Source organism: Artibeus jamaicensis, unplaced genomic scaffold, assembly GCF_021234435.1.
Source record: "Artibeus jamaicensis isolate MK-2021 breed Jamaican fruit bat unplaced genomic scaffold, CSHL_Jam_final scaffold_369, whole genome shotgun sequence".
In the NCBI taxonomy this organism is placed as follows: domain Eukaryota; kingdom Metazoa; phylum Chordata; class Mammalia; order Chiroptera; family Phyllostomidae; genus Artibeus; species Artibeus jamaicensis.
Genome location: NW_026522042.1, coordinates 31,425,427 through 31,452,790, shown reverse-complemented (window position 1 = coordinate 31,452,790; position 27,364 = coordinate 31,425,427). Strand labels below are relative to the sequence as shown.

General features: G+C 41.0%; 1 protein-coding gene across 5 annotated transcripts in view; it reads left to right on the top strand.

The window, feature by feature from the left end:
* Positions 1 to 3,558: 3,558 nt before the first annotated feature.
* Positions 3,559 to 27,364, top strand: part of ADAMTS16 (ADAM metallopeptidase with thrombospondin type 1 motif 16) — a 125,854-nt gene continuing 102,048 nt past the window's right edge. For 2 of the 5 annotated variants that reach the window (XM_053657414.1, XM_053657413.1), the window contains exons 1-3: positions 4,624 to 4,912; positions 4,999 to 5,104; positions 11,349 to 11,674. In XM_053657414.1, coding sequence (XP_053513389.1) covers positions 4,778 to 4,912; positions 4,999 to 5,104; positions 11,349 to 11,674 — 567 coding nt within the window. In that variant the 5' untranslated portion in view covers positions 4,624 to 4,777. Of the gene's footprint in view, positions 3,578 to 4,623; positions 4,913 to 4,998; positions 5,105 to 11,348; positions 11,675 to 27,364 lie in introns of those variants that run through there. The other 3 variants (XM_037154368.2, XM_037154369.2, XM_037154370.2) reach the window with 3 other exon arrangements.

Sequence of the window (27,364 nt, the reverse complement as noted above, 5' to 3'; positions counted from 1 at the left end):
TGTAAATACTGTCATGTGGTTACTGATGTGGAATTTTGTGATTTGGGAGCTTGGATTTTTCCATCTCATGAAGATAGAATAAGACAGCTGACCTAAAATTGTTCAATAATGGAGTCATTGTAATTAGTTGTACATGGTGGGGTTTTCCGTTTGAATCTGTCCCAGGGAATTAAGCAAGCACCACACACACTGTGGTGTTTGCAGCATTGTAGATGAGATTCTTTATCTTTGAAAATCATCCGATGCTTTCCAGATGCTTTTGGAAACAGTGAGGTTTGTTCTCTTCTCCCCGGATTTTTGTGAGTGTGATGGGTAGTTTGTCCGGTTAGTCAAGGTATTCACACATGAGATACAATATGGGAAAATGAATCGGATTTGTCACGACAGATTTGCCATGCAGTTCTTGGTCTCCGGTCAGCAGAAATGCTGAACTCTGTCCAAGAGATGAAATCTTTATTCTGGAAGGATCACTGGAACCATTTCCCATGCAATTCAACTGGATATGGAAGCAAAATTTAGAGCAAAGGACATGTTGATATTCATGTTTAATTTGGTCTGTACTGATCTGATACTGTTAACTATTTCATTTGTGTTATTTTTTAAAGTAGTATGTATTATTTTGATAAATGCATTGAATTTCATTTAAATTAAAATTTAATTAGACTATATAGCAATTTCTACATTTCAGACATTGTTCTAAGTTCTTCATAAATATTAACTTACACTACCTGGCCAGGTGAATCAGTTGATTTGGAGCATCACCCGGTACAGCAAAGGCTTGTGAGTTCAATGCTCAGTCAGACCACACACCTACGTTGTGCCCAGTCAGGGCCCATAAGGCAGGTAACTAATTGATATTTCTCTATCCCTTTCTCTTTTTCTCTCTCTCCTTTCCTCTCTCTCTACCATCAATAAACATATCCCTGGATGAGGATGAAAAACCTATATTAACTTATTCCATCCTCGTATCAACCTTCTGGAGGAGGTTCTATTTTTATCATGTCCTTCACACAAAGGGGAAAACAAAGTTGCTGGCAGTTAGGAAGGAAACATGTCTGGATCATTGCAGCAGTCTCACTTTTATTATACTTCCCTGGCAAATATTTACTTTAATATGAATTGAGCAATTTAATATTTCACTTCTTCTTTGTAGTGTGTGTACACTTTGAAGAGCATCTGATTGAATTTTACTACCATAACAAAATCCAAGACTTTATTGTATAGTAAGCAATGTAATCCATTGTATATATTGTTATAATTTTTCACATCTGTTGTCACATTTATTCCTTTTGATTGTGGTTTTTCTGTTGTTATTCCATTTGTTTTCTGAATATTCAAAATACCTTTACTTTTCTATTCTCATATACTCTTCTTATTTTAACCACCGGTATTTACTTTCAACTTTTCAAGAGGATCTTAGCTTAATTTTCTGATAGTCAAAGTTACGAATAGAGCATCTATGTAGAATTTCAGTAGAATTTCACTTTGCTTTTCTGTGCTTTCTCCCCTTTCTGTTCCTTGAAAATATTTTGTAAAATATGAAGCATACTGTGTTTATTGACTTCATTTAGTTATATATATATATGCATATATACTTTCTTTTTCAGTAATTATCTTTGTCATTTTTATGGCAGCAGTTACCTAAACTGTCTATTTTAATACTAAAAACTACTTATGGAATGTCCTATCTCCCAAATAATAAGCAGGTAAGTGTCTCTGTCTTCCCAAATCTGGAAGAAAATCTATATACTTACGATGTTTCAGGAAAAATTAATGACAAAATGCAGAGCCAAATACATCCTAAAAATAAATAAATAAAGACACGAACAAGTGATGGTTCTATGCGGATCCGATCTGAAGGGCAAAAGTCTACCTGAAAAATAATAAAACCAAACCTACCGCCAGACTTCTCTGCAAAGTGAATAAATACCAGATCACAACAGATATGTGTTTGGAAGAAAAATGTTGTTGTTCACCCATGTTATTTCACGCTGACTTTGCTGTGATGCAGGAAAGGGGAACACACTGTCAAACATGCTCTATTGCCCCTGCCACCCCTCCTCACTGATAGTCTGACTTCAGTGAAACTCTTTCGCCCTCTTCCTTGGAGATACTTCAGTCCACATGGACCTGCACTCCTCCTGGTGGCTGAAGAACAAGGAGAAGGGAAAGGCTGAACCCTCCCTGCTACATGTTTAGATCACTGCACTGCACCTAACCCTAATAGGTCTGCAAGGCACCGTTGTCACTCTTAGTGTGCCGATAAGAAAACTGAGGCCCGGAGAGGGTAGATCAGCTGGAGAGAGCCTGATGGAGCCTCTGGACCCATTGTGAAGAATAGAGACAATCCCAGACCTGGAAGGAGGGAGGAGAAACAGCCCCCCCTCAGGGCTGCATTTAGAAATTCACCTAAGAATTCACCACAGGATTCTCTGGGCAACCAAAGTCCACATCCTGAGGTGCAAAGCCATGTCATTAGCATAACAAAAGACACATTTAACGCTCTAAGTCACTTAAGAAATTCCAAGGGGTTTAGGAGCCCTGTGCCACAAACAGAAGACCACATATGTTTATCTTAGTTTAAGTCACAAATCACATTACTGCACTGTGTTCCTGGTGTTCTTACACCCAGGGTACCAGTTCCCATCATCTCAGCTCTAGACCTGGCCCCTTCTCTAAAGTTTGCCTTTGCTCTGTGGGATCTAGAGACATCTGGGGTCAACGATGAACACTGAACTCAGTGAACAGTGAAAGGACCTGGAAAAATGTTCATCATTGTAAAGAATATTGTTTCTTTCCTCACAATGGAAAGAGACTCATTTGGTATAACTAAAAAAAAAATCTTAAAAGTGAATCTTTTTCTACTAGTCATTCTTTCATTGCATCTGTTTGAACTTATAAAAAGAGAGCTGGGTGTCTTCATGTGATTGTAGCTAGACTAGGAGAACTGACTCCCTTGCAGGCTACATTTGACCTAATTAGAGATGATCAGAGACCCCTACTTACCAAGCATGCGGTGCCCTGTATTCAGGACAAAGGGCAACTGCCTCCTGCACAATCTTTGTGCGTCCCTGATGATCAGCCCGAAGACAGGCTCCAGTTTCCTCCCATGTACGCTCCCGGACCTGCACACCTAGACACGCACCTGACAGGTACTTCATAGGGGGAGGATGGCAGGTTTTTTTAAAGCCATCCCTAATACAGGCCTTTATGTAAAATACACTCACACTTTCAATAGCGTTTTAAATAAATGAATACGAGAGATTGAGGTAGAAAGAAAGCTGTGGAACAAGAACTAGCCCCTGCGTAGGAAGGAGGTACTGCTGTCAGCGCCGAAGATGGTGGGCACTGCAGGGCTGCCAAAGGCAAGAGGCACCTCCAGGCTCAGGGCTAGTTCCGCCAAAGAGTCCGGAGACCACGTCCACCACTTCCTTTTCAGCCTCCTCTACAAAATATGCCGAACACGAAAATCTTGGCTAAACTGAATATGAGGAACACAGACCATAGACCTGCAGGAGGTAACTTCAGGAAGGTGAAGAGCAACCAGTGTGGCAGAGCAAGTCACAGGTACTAACAGGTGAGTGCACTCATGTATGAGTATATACACATCATACATGTACACACACAAGCAGGCATTGATGTGCATATGTGCACACACAAGTGCATGTACACAACCATTCACAGTAAAACCACACACACCTATGTGTACACACACAAACTGGGGAGAGATGCAGAACCAGGCTGCGACTGTTGCCAGGCCTGTGGGTCACACTCCTGCTGCTCCGGGGGGGCCCCCTGGTGAGGCTGGCACAGCAGCCCATCTCTTCCCACCCAAAGGCTGCACGGAGGCCCCTAGAAACCCCAGCACAGGCACTGGCGAAACAAGACCAGTGGAGAGCAGCGGTTACTCCCAGGCCAGGAGGGCCCTACATCCCAGGGCAGATGGCACAGAGAAGGAGCTTCCTTCACCTCCAGTTCACCCATCACCTCACAAGTCCCAGAGCAACGCACACAGACTCTGATCTGCGTATTCCTCGGGAGGTCCGAGTGTCCCAGTCTGCACCCCATTTTCCCCACTGGACAGGAGGGTGGGGCCAGCGAGACCCTGGCGAGTCCAGCCGCACGCTATCCTTCGGCAGGTGTCCCTGACTTTGTATGCGCGGGTACCACCTTCTAGGACGGGACTTGGAGGAGCCCGGCACAGCTAAGCTAGGCAAGGCCACACTGGTAGCCAGACAGTACGCCTGTGGAGTGACTGGCGGGCCATCCAACCTGCTCACCGCCCCGCGCCCCCGGCCCCCTCTCCACCGCTGTGCTCACCGGGCTCCCTTCGTGACTACGGACAGGCAAGAGCCTTGGTCCTGCCCCTGTCCTTCTGCCCCCGTTCTCCACCCCACTGGCCATTCGTCTGCTTCTTTCCTCCTCTTTTCTCCCCTCCTGCCCTACTCCTCCGCGTCCCTCCTCTCCAACTCCCCTTTCCCCCTCATCTGCTTCCCTTCTCCTACCTTCTTCCCCCCCTCTCCTGCCTGCTTTCCAACCCCTCCCCCTGTTCTCCCACGGTGCGGGCTGGTGCTCCGCCACCGCCCCCGCCGCCGCCGAGGGCGCCACTCCGCCCCCCGCGCGGTGCTGAGCCACAGTAATAACCCCCGCGCAGGCGGCAGAGTCACGGAGGGGAAGCCTCCTGCTCTCCAATCTGATCAGGTCCCGGGTACCCACTTGCAGGCTGCCCGGCTGCAGAACATCCCGCGGGTCCCGAAACGGTCCCAAGCGCCCCAGAATGAAGCCGTGCGTTTTCCCCGCGGGGGCGCTGCTCCGGCACCGCGCGCGGGACGCACGGGGCAGTGGTGCACTGCGGAGCCCCGGCTGCGCCGCTGCTCTCTGGGTGCTACTGCTGGCGCAGGTGGGTGTGCAGGTGAGTCCCCGACAGGGGTTCAGGGTTCCCCGCGGCTCTCCTCGCTCTGCCACCAGTCTCACCGAGATGTCGCCGCTGTTTTCCAGAAGGCACCTGCGTGCGCCTTGGGACCCTCAGCGGCCTCGCCAGGGAGCCGGAGCGTCCAGCGTCCTCCCGGTCCCGCGGAGTGGCCCGCCTGGGTGGAAAAGGGCGGTAAGTCCACGAGCAGGTTTCTAATCCTTGCAGTGTAACAGCTGGTGACCCTCTAACGCTGGTTTTTAAGGTGCTGTGAATGATCATCACTCTAGGAACACCTACGACCCTGCCCTGCTTCTTACAGGGAGCACCTGAGTCCCCTTTCACCAGTATTTACATTATATTTCCGTGCGAGACAACGCCGGCACGGGTTCGCCCGCGTTATTACCACAAACACTAGGGGAAAGGCAAGGGAACATATTTTACTGAAAGAGCATGACAGAGCCAAGGAGGAATCTCCAGGCCGTATCAATGTATGCATCCAAGCAATGACAAAGAGCAGCCCCTTCCTTCCCCCGACTCCTGCCGTCTCTCTGTCCTGGACTCAGAACAGGAGGCAGAGGCAGCCATTGTCTCTCCGTACTTAGGTCTTCGTCTCAAGGTTGATGCTCGTCAAGAATCGGGGTAGTTGGCATATTGCGACATCATAAGCCATGTCCATATCCCGGGTCATAATTTGTCACAAAAACAAGTCTGATCCTTTTGCGACGTGTGGTTTTACTTTGGCTGCCGACCAGCGGCGTTTGCGAATTTCCGCTCCTGGGGACGCACCCCGGTGTCCGGACCTGCGTGGGGCGGATGGGAGCACAGGTGCGGGGCTTCCGCGGCTCCGTCCTTCTAACCTGAGCCCGATACATCGGCAACCACTAAATATGAGTAGTCGCGTCATTTTCAACAATAAATGGACATCTTAACTGTGAATAATGACTTTTGAAGGAAGAACGGAATTGGATTATCGCGGCATAATTTCAGAAAATCTTGAAAATTAGAGCGAATAATTAAAAATACCTGATTCGGTTTCTTCACCTTGATAACGTTACATAAAGACAGTAATTTAATGTCTGCATTAACCATTGAAATTCGGTTGACTATAGTCACGGATGCACAGTGGATGAAGTAATGAATCAGATGAACGCAGGCCCTGAGGGCCTCTTCCTGCCTGGACCACCAGAGGGTGCTAGATGTAAGCAATGTAAAATATTTAAAAAGTACTTCTCACTGTGTATTTAAAGCTCACCTTCTTGGGGTTGCCTGGTCCTCCGCATTGTTTATTCCTCTTACAAGGCCGTCTACAATATAATTATCCACATTAGAAGTTAATTTACCCCTCACACTTAAAAAAGATTTTTGTAAAAACTTTAGGGTTTCTTTTTTTTCAATTATCAAGACTCCCGAAGGTCTCAGGAGAGTTCCAAAGTACTTTATGAAGCTTCCTCTGAGATAAAAGCGTTATAGACAGAGAACCGTTTATTTCCAGGAGGGGCAGCCAAGACTTCTGTGGAGCACGCTTTTCCAAACCCTGGGAGAACGGACCCGATGGGCTGGAGCGCAGCCTGGCCGCCACGGGGCTCCAATCCCCGGGCACCTCGGCCCCTGTCCCAGCCCAGATTTTTCACAACAGCCACTTTGCCTTGCTTGGTCAGAAGCTGAAGTGGAAGGTGCAGTGGGTCACCAGCAAAGGTCTTGCAGAGCGGACAAACTGTTCCCAACCCCCACCTGCATTTGTTTTAGGTCTTTCATTCCAACCTTCTAGGCGGAGGGAGGGGGGCTGTCGGGGACAACCTTCGCATGACCAGAGAAAGACTTTCTACTCAGCAGTGTTACCTGTTTCCATCTGAAAAAGAAGAACAAGAATGAACTGTGTTCCCATCCCCCACCCCCAGTAAACTGAGGTCAGTTTACTGTATATGAGTATACAGTTATATTCGTATAAGTTAAAATAACTCTTTTGGCTGTAATGTTTATTTAAAATATATTTAAAACACTACCACAAATGTTGCTGGTTGTCTGAAGTAAGTATGCAATAGGAAAGAGCACTCAAAGACTTCGTTGTCTTTGAAGACAATAAAGGATAACTAACTTGAAAAATTCTACTTTCGGACATTAGGTATGCCCATTACATTTTGGCTGGTTTAGCATTGCTTTTCCTTAATAGTAGATTTAAATGTTTTCTCCTTCTTATTTACCATTATAATAAAAACTGTGGCTCTTGTTAAGAGTAGAGACATGTCACAAATTTGCTAACTTCTTCATTCTAGAGTGAATTAAGCTTCCAGGAATGTTTACAAATTCCTTATGTCATTGGACATAATAGATCTGTGTTTGTGCTCTGGAAATTTATATTGACTTAAATTCAAATATTCACACCACATGAGGCAGGGCAGTGTCTATCAGGTCTACCAGTGGTGTAAATGTTTAGCAAGAGGCTCTTGGGAGCTCTGATTTGGAACATTTGCTTGCTGTCGTGGGTTCATCACTCCCACCGTGGCAGATTTCAAGTGTGTGACAACACTAGGGGCCAGATGAGGACACAGTATGCAAACCCGGCTCTGCAGCCGGGCACGTGAGCCCAAGGACACGTCCAGGTGGCCCACACCTCACACTCTCGGTCTGAAACCAGAGTGTTCCTAGGTCTGACGCTGTGGTCAGAAAATCTTTTGAAATCAAGTAGTCCAAGGTGCTGACTGAAACAGCCATGTGCATTTTTTCTCCTTAAAAAAAATCTACGTAGGACCACGGTCTTATTTAAAGGATTCTCAAAGGTCAGGAATCACATTAAGTTTTCTCAAAATCACAAACCAATAGGTTGGGGGATTATAATCTTAAAACATAAGATCAAAAGTTATTTTAAAATTTTCAGTTTACTGAAACTATATACAGACTGCTCTCCAAACAATATGGGGAGATGCTATACTTATTTTGTTCATTCACTGAATTCTTTAGCTATGACCTTTTCACACAGATTTATTCATAAGTGAGAGTGTATTTGATTTGAAGGACTACTTTTTTTACTACAGTAGCATTTCTCCCCCTTCTCACTGTTGACATTTTGTCGTCAATGCCTCTCCTGTGCATTGAAGACCAGACCGCTTAGCAGCTTGCTTCCATTCAACCCACTGGATTACAATAGCACCCCTGTCCACTCCTGCTAAGGGACAACCAAAAATGTCTCCAGTCATTTGTCCTCTGAGGTAGGGAGGGTAGTAACCCCTGTTTGAGAACCACTGGAATAAATCGAAAGCCAGGTCTTCAGCCATAGCACATTGCCACACCTGACTCTCAAAAGGGATTGTCATTGGTCACCATGAGTGAGGTTGGGGCCAGGGTGCTGGGGCCAGCAACTGCCAGTCCTTCAGAGTTGACTGGTACCTTTTCAGGAATTTTGCAAACTGGTTATTGAAAGTTAAAGCGTATAAACTTACAGCAGAAGTATTCATAGTGCAAACCGCTAAAATACTCAAACCTCATCATCACTTCACAATTCTTTTACTATGTTTTACTAGCCTCTGTGATTGTGAGGTTATTTGCTGGAATAGTATTTGCATGGTGGAAATACTGTGTAGTAACCTGCTCCTGTGAGTCTCTTCTGAAGTCCATGTTCAGAGATGTCACACATTGGTAAGCAAAATCAGCCATGGTGGGAGTATTCACACAAGAGAAATTGGAAAATGCCGCAAACCAGCCTGTTGTCTTTCCCCCCAGATAGCTGGTTGTCACACGTTTATGTCACACATTTATCAGCACAACACTGCATGTGTTAGTGTAAAGAGGTTTATCAGCCATTGTTTCAAAAAATAGATGTTATCTGCCATCCAAAATAAAGGCTATAAGATTATGGCTTATATCATCTGGAAGCAATTTGATTTTTTTAATGGTAATTATTTTTTCAAGTGCAATAAATGTGCACATTAGCCAGTCTCTGGAACCTCCCACATGCTTCTGTCCTTGCTCCAGGGCCTCTGTTGGAATGGAGACCGACTAGTGGTGATAGGGGAATGCTTCCTGAGAGTCCTGGGGGTGGAGCGAGGTGACAGATAGCAAAATGGCCCTGTCACACCAGTCTGTCCCCTTTGTCCAGAAAGTGGGGATGAGGAAGGCAGTTGGGCCACATGCTTTCCACTTTTGTCTTTCAGGATGGCCCAGGACAGACTGGGTCACACACTCAGACCAGACAAAGTAATCTTGATGTGTTTTTGCTTTCCTCTGTCATTGTACACAGTCTAACTGAATTTGTTTCACTGTCTCATTTTCCTAAAAATTATGAAGTAATTCCATGTATTTTGCCCTGCATGTCACAGTACCCTGCTTTGACGTATATTTTAATGGTTGATTGTCAGGTTGTCTGCCCGAACCTGCTGTCTGTCTGATTTGTGTGTGGCCCCTCTCACCAGTGCCCGTTCATCTGTACCTGTATGGCAGAGCCATGCCTGGGGGCCCAGCAATGGACCCGGAAGGATCCCACATCAAAGCTTTTGAGCAGGGGAAACAGGAAGCTTAAGGTCACAGAGGTGAAGCCTCCGTTATTCCACTTCTTGTTCAGATTGGCCTTCTGGCCTCAGACCCTCCCCTGCCCTGGGCTTCAGCAAGGGGGCTGGGCAGCAAACGGATATGTAGACAGGAACTTGTCATAAAAGAGTTTTATTTGTGAAAAAAACCTTATTTTTCCAGAAAATCACTCAAGTACTGTTGACGTGTGACCAAATGCCACTTCAGTAGGACAATGTTTTATTTTATCTGAGACTCCAAGAACCTTGTTCAGCTCACACAAAGGCAGAAAGGGCCCCAGCTCTAAGCATCCAACAGAACAGCTTCTTAACAGGGTATATTGCTAATAAAAGAAGAACATACACACATTTTTGGACACTAGAATCAGGAGAAGAATATTAGTATCAGAGTCTCATTAGGCACGTAAGAGGAATCTGCACTTAGAGCCTGTAAAGATGTTCACTCATTGCAGGGGGAGAGCTTTCCAGCATTCTCTGAGCTTCAGCTTGACATCTGTTTCAAATATGTCTTGGGAGGAAGGCTTGATGTCAGACTAACCTGCTACTTTCTGATGGTTAGAAAAAAATGCAGGCTAGGCAGCAGGCCCTCTTGGAAGATATGCAGGCTCATCACTGTTATGCAAATAGAGACTCTATACCCTGTGTTTAATTATCTGAAAGGTATACACCAAACTAAGGCATCGTTAACTAAGAAAATTTTAACCCCAGCCTTGACAAGTTCAGCATCACCTGGTCCGAAAGTCCGAGTCGGAGAGTAGAATGTGACCAACCACATGGGGACAGTTGCCCCTGGCATGAAGCCACCCCTTGCTAGACAAAGTTCTGTCCTGCTTGGGACAGAAGCAACCTTTCCCTGACCTTTGAAGAGCAGAGATGATATCATTAATGATGGTACTGAAAAAACAAATCCTGGTTATAAAATGAAAAGAAGTAATTTTCTCTAAAGGGAGCAACCTCTTTGGAGAAGAAAACTACAATATTTCCAGGAAGGCAGTGGAGGCCACTGTCCAGGATTCGGATGCAGTTTCTCTCTGTACTTTTCACAGAGAGGAAATGACTCAGATGTGCACGGAATGCAAACTGTAAGAGTGTCTGTGATTGAAGCTCTGCAGACCTGTATGGGTGCCCAGAAATCTGATAACTCCTTGGGGTTTTCTCGACTATTTAAAAAGAAATCATTTAGTTGAATGCATTTTATGCTAGCGTACTGTAAATGGGACTGGGAAGAAGAGTGTGCTACACCTCTTTGAAAGGCCCTGGAGTGTGAAATATGATCAAGTGTTAAGAGCCCAGGCCCATTGGAGGGTCAACAGTGGCTTTCATTAGGAGCAAATACACATGTGAACATTTCCAAATGTTAACATCTGGGACACCTGGAATGTGTGTGCCCTCCACCTTTTCTCCTATGTAGTCAGTGATTTGATAACTAAATATCAAAAATAAGCAGCAAAGGAAGCCCATCATATTCATATTTAAGTGTTTTCTAAAAAATTGGAAGTACTTTTAAGCTAAAATTTCTTAGCAATAGAGATGTTTGTAAAAAACAGAAAAAATAAAACTACAGGAATGTTTACAATGATGCAAATTGCTCTAAAGTAAAATTATGAAATATAACCACCAGAGACCATTTTTTAGTTTTATTTGGTCTGCCATCTAGCTTTCCTTTGAAGTGTTGAATTGGTTGGATTGGGTGCAACACATTACAGAAGCAGCAGTGACTTCCCTTGTAAAGAAAAACATTTTCCTTCTTGTATGATTCTGTGCATCGTACAGTTTGGACTTGCAGATGGATTGATGTTGACAATGTCTCCATTTTATTCTTAGCGAAAGTTTCATCTAGAAATAAATTGTGAAAACTTTTGTATTCTTTTCAGAATGCTGCCATTCCTTAGTCACACTGCCTCTTATACTTTCAGAATATGATCTGGTATCTCCCTACGAGGTTGACTACCATGGCAACTATGTGTCCCACCAAATCACACACCCTCAGAGGAGGAAAAGAGCCCTGGCCCAGCTCGGAGTGGACTCTCTTCACCTTCGGCTGAAAGGTTTCAGGCACGACTTTCACATGGAGTTGAAGACTTCCAGCGATCTGGTGGCTCCTGGATTCGTCATACAGATATTGGGAAAGGGAGGCGTTAAATCACTGCAGGCTTTCCCGCCCACGGATTTCTGCTTCTATCAAGGCTCCTTACGATCCCACACGAATTCCTCCGTGGCTCTTTCAACCTGCAAAGGTTTGGTGAGTACAGCTGTGGCTACCTGCAGTGAGATGGCAGGGGCAGTGATGTGTGAAAGAGGAGAGATGACCAATTTCCCTTGAAATATTTTAGCTTGATTCTCTATGGTTGTAGTGCAGGCTTCTTTGATCTTAAAATCATGAGACAATTGCCAAGTAATTGGTCTAAAATATGCCATACTTCCTTCCTTCTGTGGCCCATTTGAAAATAACACACATGCCTAGCTTTTCATCGCCTTTGTTGTTGTAGGATAGAACAAATTGTGGGAAAGAACCGCACCTTGAAAACTGTGCATAAGAAATTGTGGCCACCTGTGCAGGCACTGACTTCTTAGAGGATGGCTGGACTCTTAAACTACCAGTCCATTACTAGCACTGGAGAAGTGCCCTCATTTTGAGTAGTGTACAGTACTCAGCTGATTGGCCATGGCAATTATTTGATCAGATGCTTAAAAGCACTTTACTTCTGTCATTCTGATGAGAATAACATAACTTCTCAATTAAGGTGTTAATTCCAAATGGGTTGGTGAATTCATGGCAGGAAAGTACTGATTTTATTGGACTGATGATTCTATTGGTGCATCCCCCATTATCTTAATATGAGATTAAAACATTAAACATCATTTAGATGCTTCACGTGGTCCAGTTTGCTGGGACCCCTAGAGTGTGAGGCATCTGGCCCTGTGGACAAGATACTGCATCTCTCAGGCTGATCCAAGCTGAAATCCTAATGACTTGTCTTTAACTTTTCTTAAAATAGGTTCATATTTTTAGGAAAGAAAAGCTAATTATATTCTTGAGTGCAAGCTAATTTGTCACACGTAATTTAGGAGGAACATAATTTAGATAGCAAAGGGAAAATGTGTGAGCCAAATACCATAAGGTCGTGACCATGTTAAAGGTTTGTCAAATAGGTTTCTGAACATTTGCTACATCTCTAGAAAATGCTTTAAGTCTGCCTTAAATTTCTTTTCCTTTTGAAAAGGAGAAATCATACTCTATATATCAGAAGGATCTTGTGTATTTGTATGTGAACAGTGGATGACGAAGGAGCATTTGTAAGCAACTTGTTAAAATACTAAATATTTGCAAATGCTAAATCCTGTAAATTTATAAAAAATATTAACTTCTACTTTTTCAGGGAATTTGGTATGGGCTGGTCTCATGTCTTATTTGTAGAAGACTCTTGGTTTGGGAATGATACAGTAGAGAGTTGCCAAGGATAGGGTGGTGGTTATTTGGCAAACTTGTTAAGCATGAAGACAGTGCTGCTGATTTTTTTCCATGTTTTCCCAAGAAAAATAGATCTTCCTTATTACAGGGCTAAACTCTTCGTGTAATGCACTAAAGGAACATAGTTCTTCCTTGGCTTTCTTCAACAAAGGTTTAGACTAGAAATGGAAGCCATCTGTGTGATAGGGAAATGTGCCATGCCCTTCAAGAGCCCAGAATCCTTGGATGTGTTTGCAGAAATCAGGCGAGTTGCTTTCCATTAACCCAGTAGGGGTGCAGGTTCATTGATGCTAGGGTCTCTGTGAGCCAGAACTCTCCCAGATTTGTGACTCTCTTTGAACTCAAAAGAGTAGTGAAAGTTGTAAATGGCAACTATGTGAAAATTAAAGAAGTATAAAAGAACAGGAAAAAAAGGGCCTCTTTTGTTAATGAACACTGAAATTTAACATTTTGGTCAATAGAAGAGAAATCTGTGTGCTTCTACCATTAATCTTCCAAATACATTAATCCCAACTTCACTGACGCTCTGTCTGTAGATGGTCATAACAAATATGACCTCAATTAGACTTATGGGTGTGAGGTTTGGGGGCTTTTGCCAGATGATAAGACAAATCAAAGGCAATTTAAGGAAGAAAAAGGGAGGGTAAAGAAGTCTTCTCCCTTTAGCCAGATAATAAAAAATGTTGAATGGGAATGTCCCTCCCGAGGCTGCCAAGTCTGTTATTTCTTTCCTGATTGATGGTTACCACAGCCGTCATCTTCCAAATCTGTTAACGTACAAAGAAAACTAGCATGTCTTTTATGTTGGATGATGGGTCCTTTTCATTAGTGTTGTTGTTTTTGATCCTTACAGATTTTAATTAAGCTCCATGTAGATTACAGTTAAGCATTTTTTTCAGGGTTTCTAATTGACCCAATTATCTGAGGGGAGCCAGCAGTCAGTAGAATTCTCTTTTATTTGTTCTGTGGTCACTCACACACATTTGTAGATGCTATGGGAGAACACTTTGAAAACAAGATCCCTGGTTATGGAAAATAACCAATATCCTGTTGTTTTGATTTCACCTATAGTACAAAACTATTATATTTAGGTGAAAATATATTGCCTAATTAAGAGTTTAATACACTGTGTTATTCAACTAAAGAAGGTTGTTTACAATTGTAAGACATTGCAGTTTCCACGGTGATAAACGGTTTCCCCCCAGGTTCTTGGATTTGAGTCTGGGAACATTTGCTCTAGTCCTTTGTGGAATATGTTTGGATATTGTGACTAATGCTGCTATGAATATTTGTGTACAAGTTTTTGTGCAGAAATTTATTTCATTTCTGGGGAGTTTATACATGGGTATAATTACTGGGTTATATGGAAATTCTATGCTTAAAATTTTTAGAAATTTCTAACCTGTTTTACACAGTCGTGATACCATTTTTCACATACAGAGCAATGCACATGTGTTCTAATATCTCCACATTCTGGCCAACACTGGTTGTCTATCTTTTTATCATAGCCATCCTATTGAATGTGAAGTGGTATCCCATTATGGTTTTGTTTTACTTGACAGAGAGTATTGGTTGACAGTTTATTGTTGCTGTTATTTTTCCCTCAGCATTTTGAATATGTCATTTTACTTCCTTTTGGATCCCATTGTTTCTGATTATAAGTCAGCTGTTTATCTTACTTTGTTGTACATAGGAGTGGTCTTTCTGTTTCTGTTTTCAAGACTTTTGTCTTTGTATTTCAACATGTGTATTGGTGTGTGTATCTGTAGGTGTGGGTAACACATGAATAATGATGTTACGCATATATTAGTATGCTAATGGTCCCCACATTTCTCTGACGATCCACTTATTTTACTTCATTATTTTTTCTCTGTGGTCTTCAGATTGCATAATTTCTATAGGTCTATCTTAAAGTTGACTCATTCTCTTCTGGTAGCTCAAATATACTGCTAAGTTTCTGTAGTCAATTTTTTGATTTGGATATAATACTTTTCTACATCATATTTTCTTTTGATTCTTTTATATAACTTATTTTATTCTGTATTTTATGAGACACTGTCTGTAGGCTTTGTCTGAATTTATAACTACAGTTTCCTTTGATTTTTTAACATATTTATATAATAGTTGTTTTAAAGTCTTTGTCTGCTAAGACCAATAATCGGGTCCCCTCAGAAGCAATTTTAATTGGTTATTTTTCTGTGTATGGGTCACACTCTTTCTTTGTATGTCATATATATATGTATATATATATACATGATATATATATGTACATGTATATATGTATATGTATATAAAATCACATGGTACTTGTACCATAGTAGTGAAATCATCACATGGTACTTGTCTCTCTCTCTCTCTCTCTCTATATATATATATATATATATGAATATTATGAGTAATATCCATATATACTCACAATATATGAGTGTATATATATATATTTTTTGCTGAAAACTGAACATTATAGATTTATACAATGTAGCAACTCCAGATAATGACCACCTCTGTCACTCCAGCACTTGTTATGGTTGTTTTCTTTTTAATTGTTTGTTTGGTGCCTTGGCAAGCCCAGTCTTCCTGCTAGCCCATGCTACTCTGTTGGTATCACACTCAGCAGTTAGCCTACACTAAGTACTAGCTTCCTGCTTTTTGTTTATGACACCCTGTGACATAAATTGCTCCACAGTCTGATTTGGTTAGAGAACCTCCTTTACAAGATTAAGGTGCTGCCTGCTTTGGAGACCACTCTGACACCACAGGGAATCCTCTCTGATGTCTTTTTCCTTGAGTCTCTGCTGAACTTCTACTCTGTGGCCTGTTTTGCTTATTTCCATGTGTATCATGAGGCTAACAGCCTGTTCCTAATTGCTTGCAACTACAGCTCCATGATTTTTTTGGTGTTTTGTTTTGTTAGTTCTTTTCTCATATCAGCCTTTTAATATTAGGTTAACAGACTATTGCCCATATTCTTTGGGAAATGTCTTCTTTTTTTCTTGATATAATAAATTTGGTGAATTAAACAAACACAGACTCTCACTGTTTTAATAAGAAACATATTACCACAGGCCCAATGTCTTTTTAGGAATTTGGCTCCAAACAAGATTTTCTATAAAATTATAATTTCTTGCCAACTTTTAGTTTAGTTGGTTTTCTCCCTTTTGTTTAATTTTTTTGAGCTCTTAAAATATCTCTAAAGTGTCTGGGTGTTATGCTTTCAAATGCTCACCAGTTTTCAGTGTAAGGAACTGAATAATTTAAAACAAAAAGTACTTCAAATCCATGGCTACTATGCTTATAGTTAATATTAAGATGTCCTTAGAGTGAAATTGAATAAGTGAGTAAGCGAATGGTGTTTGACAAACTTTGGAAATTAAAGATATAATATGCTTTTTCTAATGGATATTTTTTCCTAGTTATATTCCCAGATATTTATAGCCTTTCATATTTCAATAACCACATGCAAATTATTTAAAAACTAGCAGAAACTGCCCTGGCCTTAGAGATTTCCCTACTGAAAGGGTTCAAAAATGACCCCCTACCAAATTTGTTTTAGTGGCTCTCAGCCACAATGACCTTCTGGTAATGTCTGTATCAGTGCGATCCTATATGGTAGACACCAGCCACTTGTGGCAACTAAGCACTTGAAATATGGCTTGTTCAAAATGAGACATCCTATAAATGTAAAAAATATAAAATATCCCATTAGTAATTCTTATATTTATTTCCTGTTAAAATATGGGATTTAGTAATATTACTAAAATTATTTTCACGCTTGCTTTTCACTTTTTTAAAAGTAACTATTAGGAAACTTTAAATAACATACAGGGTATACAATCAATTTCTTTCTTAATTGAATTCATTGGGATAACTTTGGGTAATAAAATTACACAAGTTCAAGTGCACAACTCTATAACGCATCATCTGTATGTCGTATCCTATGTTTCGCACCCAAAGTCAAATCTCCTTCCATCAGCATTATCCCCCCTTTATACTCTTCTACTCGCCTCCACCTCCTTTCCCGCTGGCAATCACCATATTTTTGTCTGCATCTGCTCTTTTTTTTTTACTTAATCTCATTATCTTTTTCACCCAGCTCAACCTCCTTCCAATCTGACAGCTGAGTCTGTTCTCTGTATCTACAAGTCTGTTTCTATTTTATTTGTTTATTTTGTTCCTGAGATTCCACATAGTAGTGAAATCACATGGTACTTGTCTTTCTCTGGCTTCTTTCACTTATCTGGTCTTCCTCCAGAGCCTTCTAAAGAAAGATGTTAGAGTGGGGCCAGGCTGGACACAACCCACAGACCTTCCATAAAGCGCAAGCTTGGTGGGACCAGACAACCGGGGTCAGGAGGACCAAGCCTTTGGGTCTCCTGCTCAGGAGTAGTGTGGTTAGGCACTTATTGAGGGAAAGTGGCCCTTGCTCCATAGGCATACCACTTAGTTTCTGCCAGAGTCTCCAACCCTACCGAGCTCCCGCTAGGAGGAGCACACTGCAGGCTCAGGTTGGGTGCAGCCAGCCAGCTCCACTGCAGGAGCCAGCTCCACATGGTAGAGCCCTCTGGGAACTTGAAAGGCAGGTCAAAAGAATCTCCTGTTGGGATCAGGGCCTGCAAGGAGGGCAAGAATATCCCTTCCCCACCATGTTTTAGCCACACAACCCACTGGCCATCTAATTCCTGGATAAGAGCGTTTGAGGGAGATGTGCTCAGAAGGTACCAGGGCTGTGCAGCGCCTCCTTCCCCCCACAGAACTGAGCTCAGCATGGCGGGGCCTTTGGGACTGGAGAAGACAGATCAAAAGTGTCTCATTGGGGATGGGAAGGGTCTGGCTGAGCCTGCCAAAAGGGGTTGGCAAGAGCATCCCCTGACCCCAGCACCACAACAGCTCCATGATTTTTAACAATGCCCTTAGGCATAAACATTCACACACTCTATTCCAAATAAAGTCAGCCTTTCAGGTAAACTCCTTGTTCTTTTAGCTCGCCTCTCCTCCTGGGCAGAACGTGGGCTGATGCTGTCTTGCTTGTTCTAGAGTAACGCTGCTGCTCTATGAGTGAAGCTCTGAGTGGGGCAGATATCACCTGGTCTTCCCTGCTTTTTCTTCCTGGGCTGAAACCTCTGCCTTACAAGAGAACTGGGGTGGGAATATTCTGGGTTTTGTTTTTCTTCGTTTGCTGAGTCTGGAATAGAGCTTCCACGCTGTGAATAGGGGCTGTGTGGTAGAAGGGAAATGGGTGTTCATGGTCATGACTGCCTGGAATAGAGCTTCTGAAATACAGATCTGGGAAGATGAGAGATGCTGGTGGCTTATTCCTCCTGACTTGAAAATATAGCTCTAGAATGGCAGTTAGGGGAGAGGAGCCCTTGTCTCCTTGCCTCCACATGCCTGGAGTAACACTCTATCACAATGGGAAAAGAACTGCATGACTATGTGACAAGATCATGGCTCAAGTGCTACCAAATATAGTCATTTTTCTCAGGTTACTAAATTTAATTCAATAAATCTCTCCCTACTGTTTATGCCCTTAGAACAATTTAAATGTGTGTGTTATGTGTATAACACATTTAAATGTGTGCGTATATAATATTTAGCAGTTAAATGGTTGCTTCTGCCAAACCCACACCACAATTCTGTAAGTTGGTCTGTGCTAGGTGCTTTCATTAACACATTTTAGAGATTATTTCTCCCAAGCCATTTTATAATCTCCACTTTACAAACAACTCCCAAGATAAATCTTAGAAGAGTGGGACTTGCACCTTGGTGGCCTGATTCCAGAACCAGCACCTAAAGCCCAGTGCCATTTTGCTTCCCTTGATCGCGAGGCCATTGCTGCCTAATAGAGACCTGCAGTCATTCACATGACTTTTCATTGCATCCCCATCAATTCTCTGTAAAATGTAATGATTTTCTCATTTAATCTATACCTTAATGCTGCATCCTTGGACATCTAGCCCTCTCTAAGCTTAGTGGCTCCATTTGTAATGTATCAGGGCCTTCTGTGAAAATACGTGGATTTGTTCCATATTATTTATTTACATGTTTAGTTTTTGATACTAGGGGGCAAACTCTTTAAGACACCTTGTATTATTTATCTTATATCCCTCATTTTCTGCAAATGCTAATCAAAATTATTTTTATCTTGTAATATATGTATTTAAAATTTACAAACAAAGATACTATATCTTCTCAACCTCTTTTGAAGTATGAATAAACATAAAAATTGTATAATCCAGCTATCTGATATTTTTCTATAACTAATGCAAAAAACTCTAAATTTTCTTTTGAAGCACATATTTTACTTAGAACTGGTTAATTCATAAGGTGTCTGACATTTTTTAAACTTGTATCTGCTTGTATTAGCACTTTAGCGATAATAATAATGATGACAACAATAATATCAAGTCCTTGGAACAAAATCTGACTGAATTTTACCTCCTTTTGCATAAAACATAATATTTGTTACAACATTAATACGTAGGATACATATCACTTCCGCTAAAATGTAATTATTCATGTTTTTAACAATGCTGGAAAACTTGTAAATACCACAGTTCTCAGGTCTCTTTAAGAATTTCCTCACTTGGTTGGAGACTTACTCTGGACCCTGGTTTGAATTATACAAGGTTTTATTTCCAGCCACAAACTCCAGGGATTCTCTGGAAACTTTAGTCATTGAGAGTTTCTCTAAAGCACCTAATAAATCCTAGAAAACTATCTGAAATATTGCCAAAATTTCAACGATGTTGAAAAATGTTCATGAGCTAGAAAAATAAAACAGAAGTATAAAGAAAGAGTCAACATGGAGATTGTCAGAAGAGATACTATGAGTTTTGAAAGAAAACCGCCACTATCTGAAAGGCTGGTGACGGTGCACCCTGTTGGACATGTGTCCATCTTAGGAGACATGTGGGCGGTTCATAGATAAAGTGTGACCAAGATTTGTGGATATTAGAATGTTTAGAAAGTGAGTGTGGAAAACTGACTGACTGACAGTACTCAATAATTACATAAATGTAGTAAAAAATGGAATTGACAACAATGAATGTTTTAATTACTAGAAAGGGATCAAAAGAATATTTTATAAGATAATATTTTATATTTGAAAGGACCATATATTATTCTATCAGCTTACTATTAGTTGTAAACAAAAATTAGATGATTAGAGAAAATTACCTATACAATTTATGGTTTTGTTCCACTTTGCTTGTTTTTCAGGTGTTGAACCTGAGATACCAAGGGACAGATTGACTTGTCCAATATTACAAAGCCAGGTGGAGATTAAACAGGTGTAAGAGACATTTCTTCAAATTCTCTGTCCAGTGATGTTTTCACTGACACACAGTTGATGCTATTTCTTTTACATTATGAATAATAGTCAGTTAAGGGAATTTAACTGTTGGCATATATGTCAGAGAGTTTAAAAACAAACCAAGAACTTTGTGGTCTGGAGACCTAGGCCACGTACCAGTGGGGAGAGAATAGACTGGTTAGTGGTTAGTGCTTCTGATATCCCTGTGTTGGTCTGTGCTTCTCTCTCACCACCAAGCACAAACCTCATACTGACCCATATCATGGTCACTAGAATACTTTGCCAAAAGGATCTTTGTTTGCAACAGTGCTCCACAGTCAGTATGACCAGGATTTTTTTCATGGACAAGATCAGCCTCAAAATAGCAAAAAAGATCCACTTGGAAGAGTGGGAATGGGACCCTATGGTCGTTCCCTCTGGAGGGTGATCCAAGTCTGGGATTGTCCAAAGGAGAGTGACTGTTTAAGATAACATCCATTTCAGAGAGAGTAAAAGAAGAGGCCAAACGAGACCAATTTCCTTTGGTAGCATCTTTCTTGACTCACATTTCAACAAGAACAGACTGATTGGATCTGTTGGACACATATATGACAGTTTTCTTCTTAAATGCCATGATTACTATGAAGACTTCCCTGGCCCACCCATCTAAAATGACCTATTCTTTCTCCTGCTACACATACTTCCTCTTCTTTTTTCTGTTTTACTTTCCTACTTAGTTTTTATCAGTATCTCTATCAATCACAGTCCATTAGGAAACAGAAACCAAGAAGTCTATAGGGGGCAGGCAGGAAGTTCACGGGGTTCAGACAGGAAGTCTATAGGAGGCTAAGAGGAAGTCCAAAGTGATGAGTCAAGAAGAGTATAGGACAACAGTGTAGTCATTGCAGGGGTGAGGGGTGGAGGTGGGAGAGGGTATAGAGAGTATAAATGCTGATGGGGGGAAATAAAACAATAAAGTAAAATAAAATAAAATATCTAGAGAGCCAAGAGGAAGTCCACAGGGAACCAACCAACAGAAAGTCTATAAGGAGCTAGTGGGAAGTGAATGGAGATGACAAGATGTCTGCAGCCATCAAAGAGGAAGTCTTTTGGGAGCAAACAAGAGGACCACAAGGAGCAGAGGGGAAGGAGCAAGATTTCTCACCTTCCTCAATGGCCTCGTCCTTCATTGTGTGGCCTATTGACAGAGGTGAATGAAGAATGGGTAGCTGAGCAGAAATAGGATTTGTAGAGTTTCCACCTCAATATTACAAAGCAGAGTTTAAAGGGAAAGTTTGGAGTTAAGGGTGGTTTCTTAATGCTGAGCAATCTACCTACTATGCTAAATATTGAGATAGTAGCAGGAATTTATGTTTGACTTTTTCCTGCTTTATCCCCAGCACTTCAAATAATACTTGGCACATAGTAAAGCCCTTAATAAAATTTGTTCAGTAGATGAATAATTTTTTAAATAGAGAAACAAGAATCCTGGTGCTCTGCAAAAATTATTTGCACAGCACTTGACTGGAGGGGGAAGACAGTAGTGGGGACATCCCTACCCTAGGGAAAGGACTAGGCTTCATCCTAGAAGATTCTAGGCCTCTTCCTGTGTGTGTGTGTGGGGGGGGGAGCTCTCAGACCCAGTGGACGTTCCTCCTCTGCAGAGGGCTGTACTTGCCATTGTTACTGATTTGACTGGAGTAAAGTCTCCTTTATAACTTACCTGGAGGGAGAAGAAGCACATTTCCTCAGTATACTTGCAAGTTATATTTTATGACTTACTGTACAGAATTAAACAGACACTCAGGGGCTTGTGTGTGCTAGTATGTGTTTGTGTTGCCAGTGTCTGTGAGTTTGGTTACTCCAAATGACTCCTGAAGGAGAAATTCGAGTATTGTCATCTGTAGGCCTGAAGCCAGAGTCTGTATTCAGGTGAATTTATACATGCAGTAGAGTCCTGTTCTTGCTCATTACTGAGTAATCTAATGCTACCTGTCAGGTTCCCTGAGCCTCTGACCTGAACCAAAGACACTAGTTGCACTGGTTTTTCTGTTGACACTCTACTACTCAAGTATTCTGGGCATATGTCATCTTTACTGCTTTTGATTCTTTTGTCTGTTAATAAAACTCATCATTTGTCATTTATTGCACATATTTGTCACTATGTTTTAAAGTGGTTGGGGTTTTTTTGGAAGAGCATTATGTGTTGTAGGACATGAAGTCTAGTAAATCTTGTATTTTAAATCAGTGATAAAGTCCATGTTAATTTTATATTTCCTTTTCTATAATTTCTGTGAAATTACAGAAAAACTAAATAAAATACCTCATTTGAAAAATTACAACCTAAATAACTGTAGGCAGGATTCTCTCTTTTTTTTTGGTGTAGTTAATTGATAGTAAATGGGTGTATCAAATATGGAATTCACTGTCGATGTATAAAACAGTTACCAGTTTTTAAACAAAAATTAAATTAAACTAAGACAAAACCTAAAAAATTTAAATCCACATGGTGTCACCAGATTTACAGCAAGGCTAAAATGTTTGGTTGCCTTTAGTTTTCAAATTGCTCTAACATAATGGGAAGCTTTAATAAGCAGTGCCGTGATCTATCCAATCATTTTATTTTTGTCATTGAATAGTTAGATCTCTATTTAATTAAGACATTTAAAAAATGGAGCAAAACATATGAAGCAAAATATATTTTAAGCAATTGGTGATTTATTTAAGTGAAAAGTCTTTGAAAAATATTTGTTCTTATGACTTTAGAGTCATTTTGTTACATAATAATTTAAATTTTCATGTGAGTGCATAGTACCTTTTTCTCACAGCTGAAAAAGTTAGGGGCTCTCCTTTAAATGTGGTAAGCCCACATTTAAATCCACGTATGTTGGGAACATTTTTTAAAAAAGAATCTTACTTTTGATTGGGTTTGCCAAAATAGCCGGGGCTTCCACGTGAGGAAGTTCAGGTTGAGAATGTAGGCAGACGTTGGAAAGGATGAGTTCTTAGACTGTGCCGTGCAAGTTAAGGCAGCCTGCTGTCATTTCTACCCTTCTCCTACTTCTCTCCAGGGAGCTACCTCAGTGAGAATTGAAAAGCAGAGTTCTGATCTTGTCATTGTCCTACTCAATATGCTCCCACTGTACTCTGAGTAAATCCTACATTCTCATCACACTCTGGGGATCTTCTCTGACCAATAGCTCCAGCCTAATAAGGGAAAGTCTCTAGACTGAAGCACTGACAACTTATTTCTTTCAAAATAAGGCTGAGGTCCCCACCCTCTCTGGGTCTCAGCAAAAGCTGCCCCCTCTGCCTTGAGCACAATTCCCATCCCTCAACAACTGGTTTGCTGTCACTTATTCTTTAGGTCTCAAGGGAGGGTCCCTTGTCATACACTCATGATGCATCTTGTTTTTCTACTTGAAATGAATTATTACAATTTAGTTTTTTTTGCTTAAAAGATTAGTATTTACCCATCCCTCATAATACACAGTGGGCATCCTAAGGGCAGCACTACAGCTGTCAGAATCCCTTCAGGACCACCAGCGCATAGTTATATGCTCTACCCATAGAAGTAACAGGGTGGAAGGGTAGGGGGAAGCATTGGTGGATGGATGGATTGATGGATGGATGGGTGTCTGGGTGGATGAAAGGCTGTAGTTGCAGATTCTAGTTCTATCAATGCTGTAGAGAGTCTCAGACAGAGGGTGCACTGGTTGTAAGTAACCATGTCCAGAAATGGTGCTAAGTTGAGTTTCAAAGCAAGCGTTTCCTAGACAACCACCACACAGATCCAAGCCTGTCTGCTGAGGCCCCGGGAGCATATCTCCACAGCCCGAGTGCTGTCCACATTAACATGGTCTCAGGAAAGGCCATCTGTAAGTGAGTAGTTTTGCAGTAATAACCACATAAGTAATTTTTTCTAATGACAGACTCTGTAAACAAATTCTAAATAACAAATGTTGCAATGACAGGATATGATATAATTTATATAAAGTATAATTCAAGATACTAATTGCCATTTGGCCATTTTTAGCCCTTCATACCTTAGTGTGAGTGCATAGAGACATTGTAATTGCCATGTCTCTGTTTCTTAGATACATGTCTTTCCTAATTACCAAGTTTATGACAAAGGTGGGTGCCTAGTGCACGTTCAGATTTCTGAGAAATGGTATTCTTACCACCCTGACTCTCTCATAAAATAATAAAGCAAACTTTTTCTATGCTAACTTTTAGAGGAAAAAAGCTGTCTCTTAGTGTAAAAATAGGAAAAATAACATATATTTATATTTTTAGTCAAGATAAAATCTTAAATGTGAATATAAATGTAAATGTTAAGCAGTTTTTGTTTCAAAATTCAGAACCAGGCCAGTCAACAAGCATTTTGGAACACCTATAATTTAAGAACTTTGGTAGTTATCCTGAGACACTAATGAACAGATACACACACACACACACACACACACACACACACACATATATCTTTACTCAAAGAAATGCCTGGACAGGCATTCAAACAAGAAACAGAATAAAATGACTTAAGCAAGTGGGAAATATAACAAAAAAATGGCCTTTGGAGTCACACTAGTCTTGTTCAAATAGAATTTCTCTGAGCAGCTAAGTGGCTCACCACTTTGTACTTCAGTTTTCTTAATTTGTAAATAACACTGGCCTCATATTGTTGCATGAGGATTAAGTGAGGCTATAGATACATAAAAGGAATTTAGCACAGGGCTTGTTGCATACCAAAAGTTGAGCAAGTATCCTCTTCCTCCTACCTCCTGTTACTAAACTGTGTAATTTCGATAAAAATCTAATTAGAAAATAACTGTGCATGTTGTAATGCAAGTTCAAGCAAAGTTAAAGAATAGAGGTGGAGCTCGACCACCCTTTAGAGAAGCCCCACAGATGAGGTGGGGATAAGAATAGAATATATTTTAGTTACATTGGAACTTTTTAGGGGATTTATTGAAAGCACTTTAGGATGATAAAAAGACATCATTTGAACACACAACTTAAAATGCAAGAGCCTTGTGTATGCCATTCTTAGAACCATTGTTTTATTCCCACACGTTTGCTGGAAAGCTGTCTATTCCCAACACCTGGGGGATTACTCTGTGCTTAGTAAGGTATCATAAATGAGGGAAGTGCCCTGAACAGCTGACCTTTTGACTTTCAATCCCCCTGCAGCAGTCAAGGGCGCTATAAACCCTGTTTTATGAGTAGAGATTATCTCTAACTGAAGCTTAGGAGTTTTCACTATTCCCTTTGCAGGTCATCATTAGGTAATAAAAAAAGAAGTGATGGGTTACAGAATACTGAGCCAAAAAAGGAGCTAGGATGTTTTATATCAAAGTTCTCTTTCTGGTTGAACTGTACATGTGTGTATAGAAGACTTGGGAGACTAAGTACTAGACGATGCAGTATGTGAGAGCTGTGCCATGTGTGTAAAAAGAAGGCATTATGTGTTCCCTAGGGAGGTCAGTCATATAAGGCAGCCTGTTTTTCACCATTTGGTATCATCACTATGAACTTCCAATACTGCTTTAATACATAATATAATTATATGTTTACTACTTGAAAACTTTGGGGGATCTAATATCAATCATAATTGCCTGCCTCTGCCTCTAATAATCCAGGATGTTGTCTATTAGGAGTAGTTTATGTTCTCATGTCTTCAAATGAAATTGAGCTCACTGATCCCAAACACTTTCACGTTTCCCATTATTAACCCTCTAAAGAGGTACAACAGTACATGTATCATACCCACCTCTACTTGAGGAACGACTGGAGATGCTTGGTTTATGACATTTTCAGAAAAGTTACTTACACCCACGTATTTGAAGTGGGAACAAGACCGAAGTCTCAGAATGACTGCAACCCAAACTGTGGCCAGTGCAGGGACTTTATGGGGGACAATTTTCTCTTAATTTGGCTTCCAAATGCTGACTGAATCATGCAAATGTTTACATTTACTTAAAGTAATAGAAGCACTCCTTATTTGATAGAAAGCTTTAAAAACTTATAACGAAACAAAATCTAGCTTCACTCCAGACCTGAGTCACACAGATCCAGCTTTTAGCCTCATCAGAATGGCTAAGTGCTCGTGGGAAGCCTCGGTCCCTATTTGTCTAAGGGGCCACTCAGTGTATATAATGATTTGTGCACTCATGTCTTAAAATGTAAAGTAAATTAGTGAAACTAATTTTACAGTCTCACAGATTGCAATTTAAATATAAAAGTCCTCAAAACCTGTAACTTAAAATTAGATTATTGAATGGCAGCCCTTGGTTAATATATACCCATGAATTGCATATCTTGTAAATGAATACTAGAATAAAAGTATTAAGTACACTATACTCAGACATTATCAACCAATCTAGCCAATATCTGTACTCAACTCTGAAGGCCAAGCATATTAATTACATTGTGACATTGTATCGTGTTCCATTTTATAGTTTTTAAGTTAATCCTCTCATTTAGCAATTATTCACAGTTTAGATTTCACCCTCATCTCATGCAATGTAAAATGGATTTGATTTGGAAACTTCCAAGATGTCATTTTTCTTTGATCTTCATTTCAAAGTCAACACCAACCAACTTCCCTTTCTCTGATTTCAGCCCTTTAATCTCCCGTTGGTCAAAGGTGGGCCATCTCCAGCCTCTGATTGGAGATGGAGTGGCCAGGACACAGCTGGTATAGACGCAATGCTCATGTGTGTGAAGCTGGAAAGTCCAGAGCATGATAGATTAATTTATTCTTACGTTTGGCTAAACATAGAGACAAAGACGAGTGGGAAGAGTCTGGTTGCCATTGCCGTTTTGTTTAGTTGGATCCTGGATGGAGAATTTCTTTCACAATGAGCTAACTTCCCAGTTTCCTATAGTGCCCCAATTCACTTTCCATTCACATGTTCTTTCTATTATCTTTTTATGTCAGTAACCTTTTCATGGCACGTATTTATAGCTCTTACCCAGAAGAGTAGCTGTGATAATATTTTCTGTCATAGGGAAAGTAAACACTTCCTTAGACTTTGACGTGTTTCAATTATGGCAGTTCTTTGGAAATGGTGATTTTTCTGTTCTTTAAAACCAGAAAATGATGGTTTCAGGCAAAGGTTGTTTACCTCACTTTCCTCCCCTTTCAACCTACCCATCACTTTCTCCAA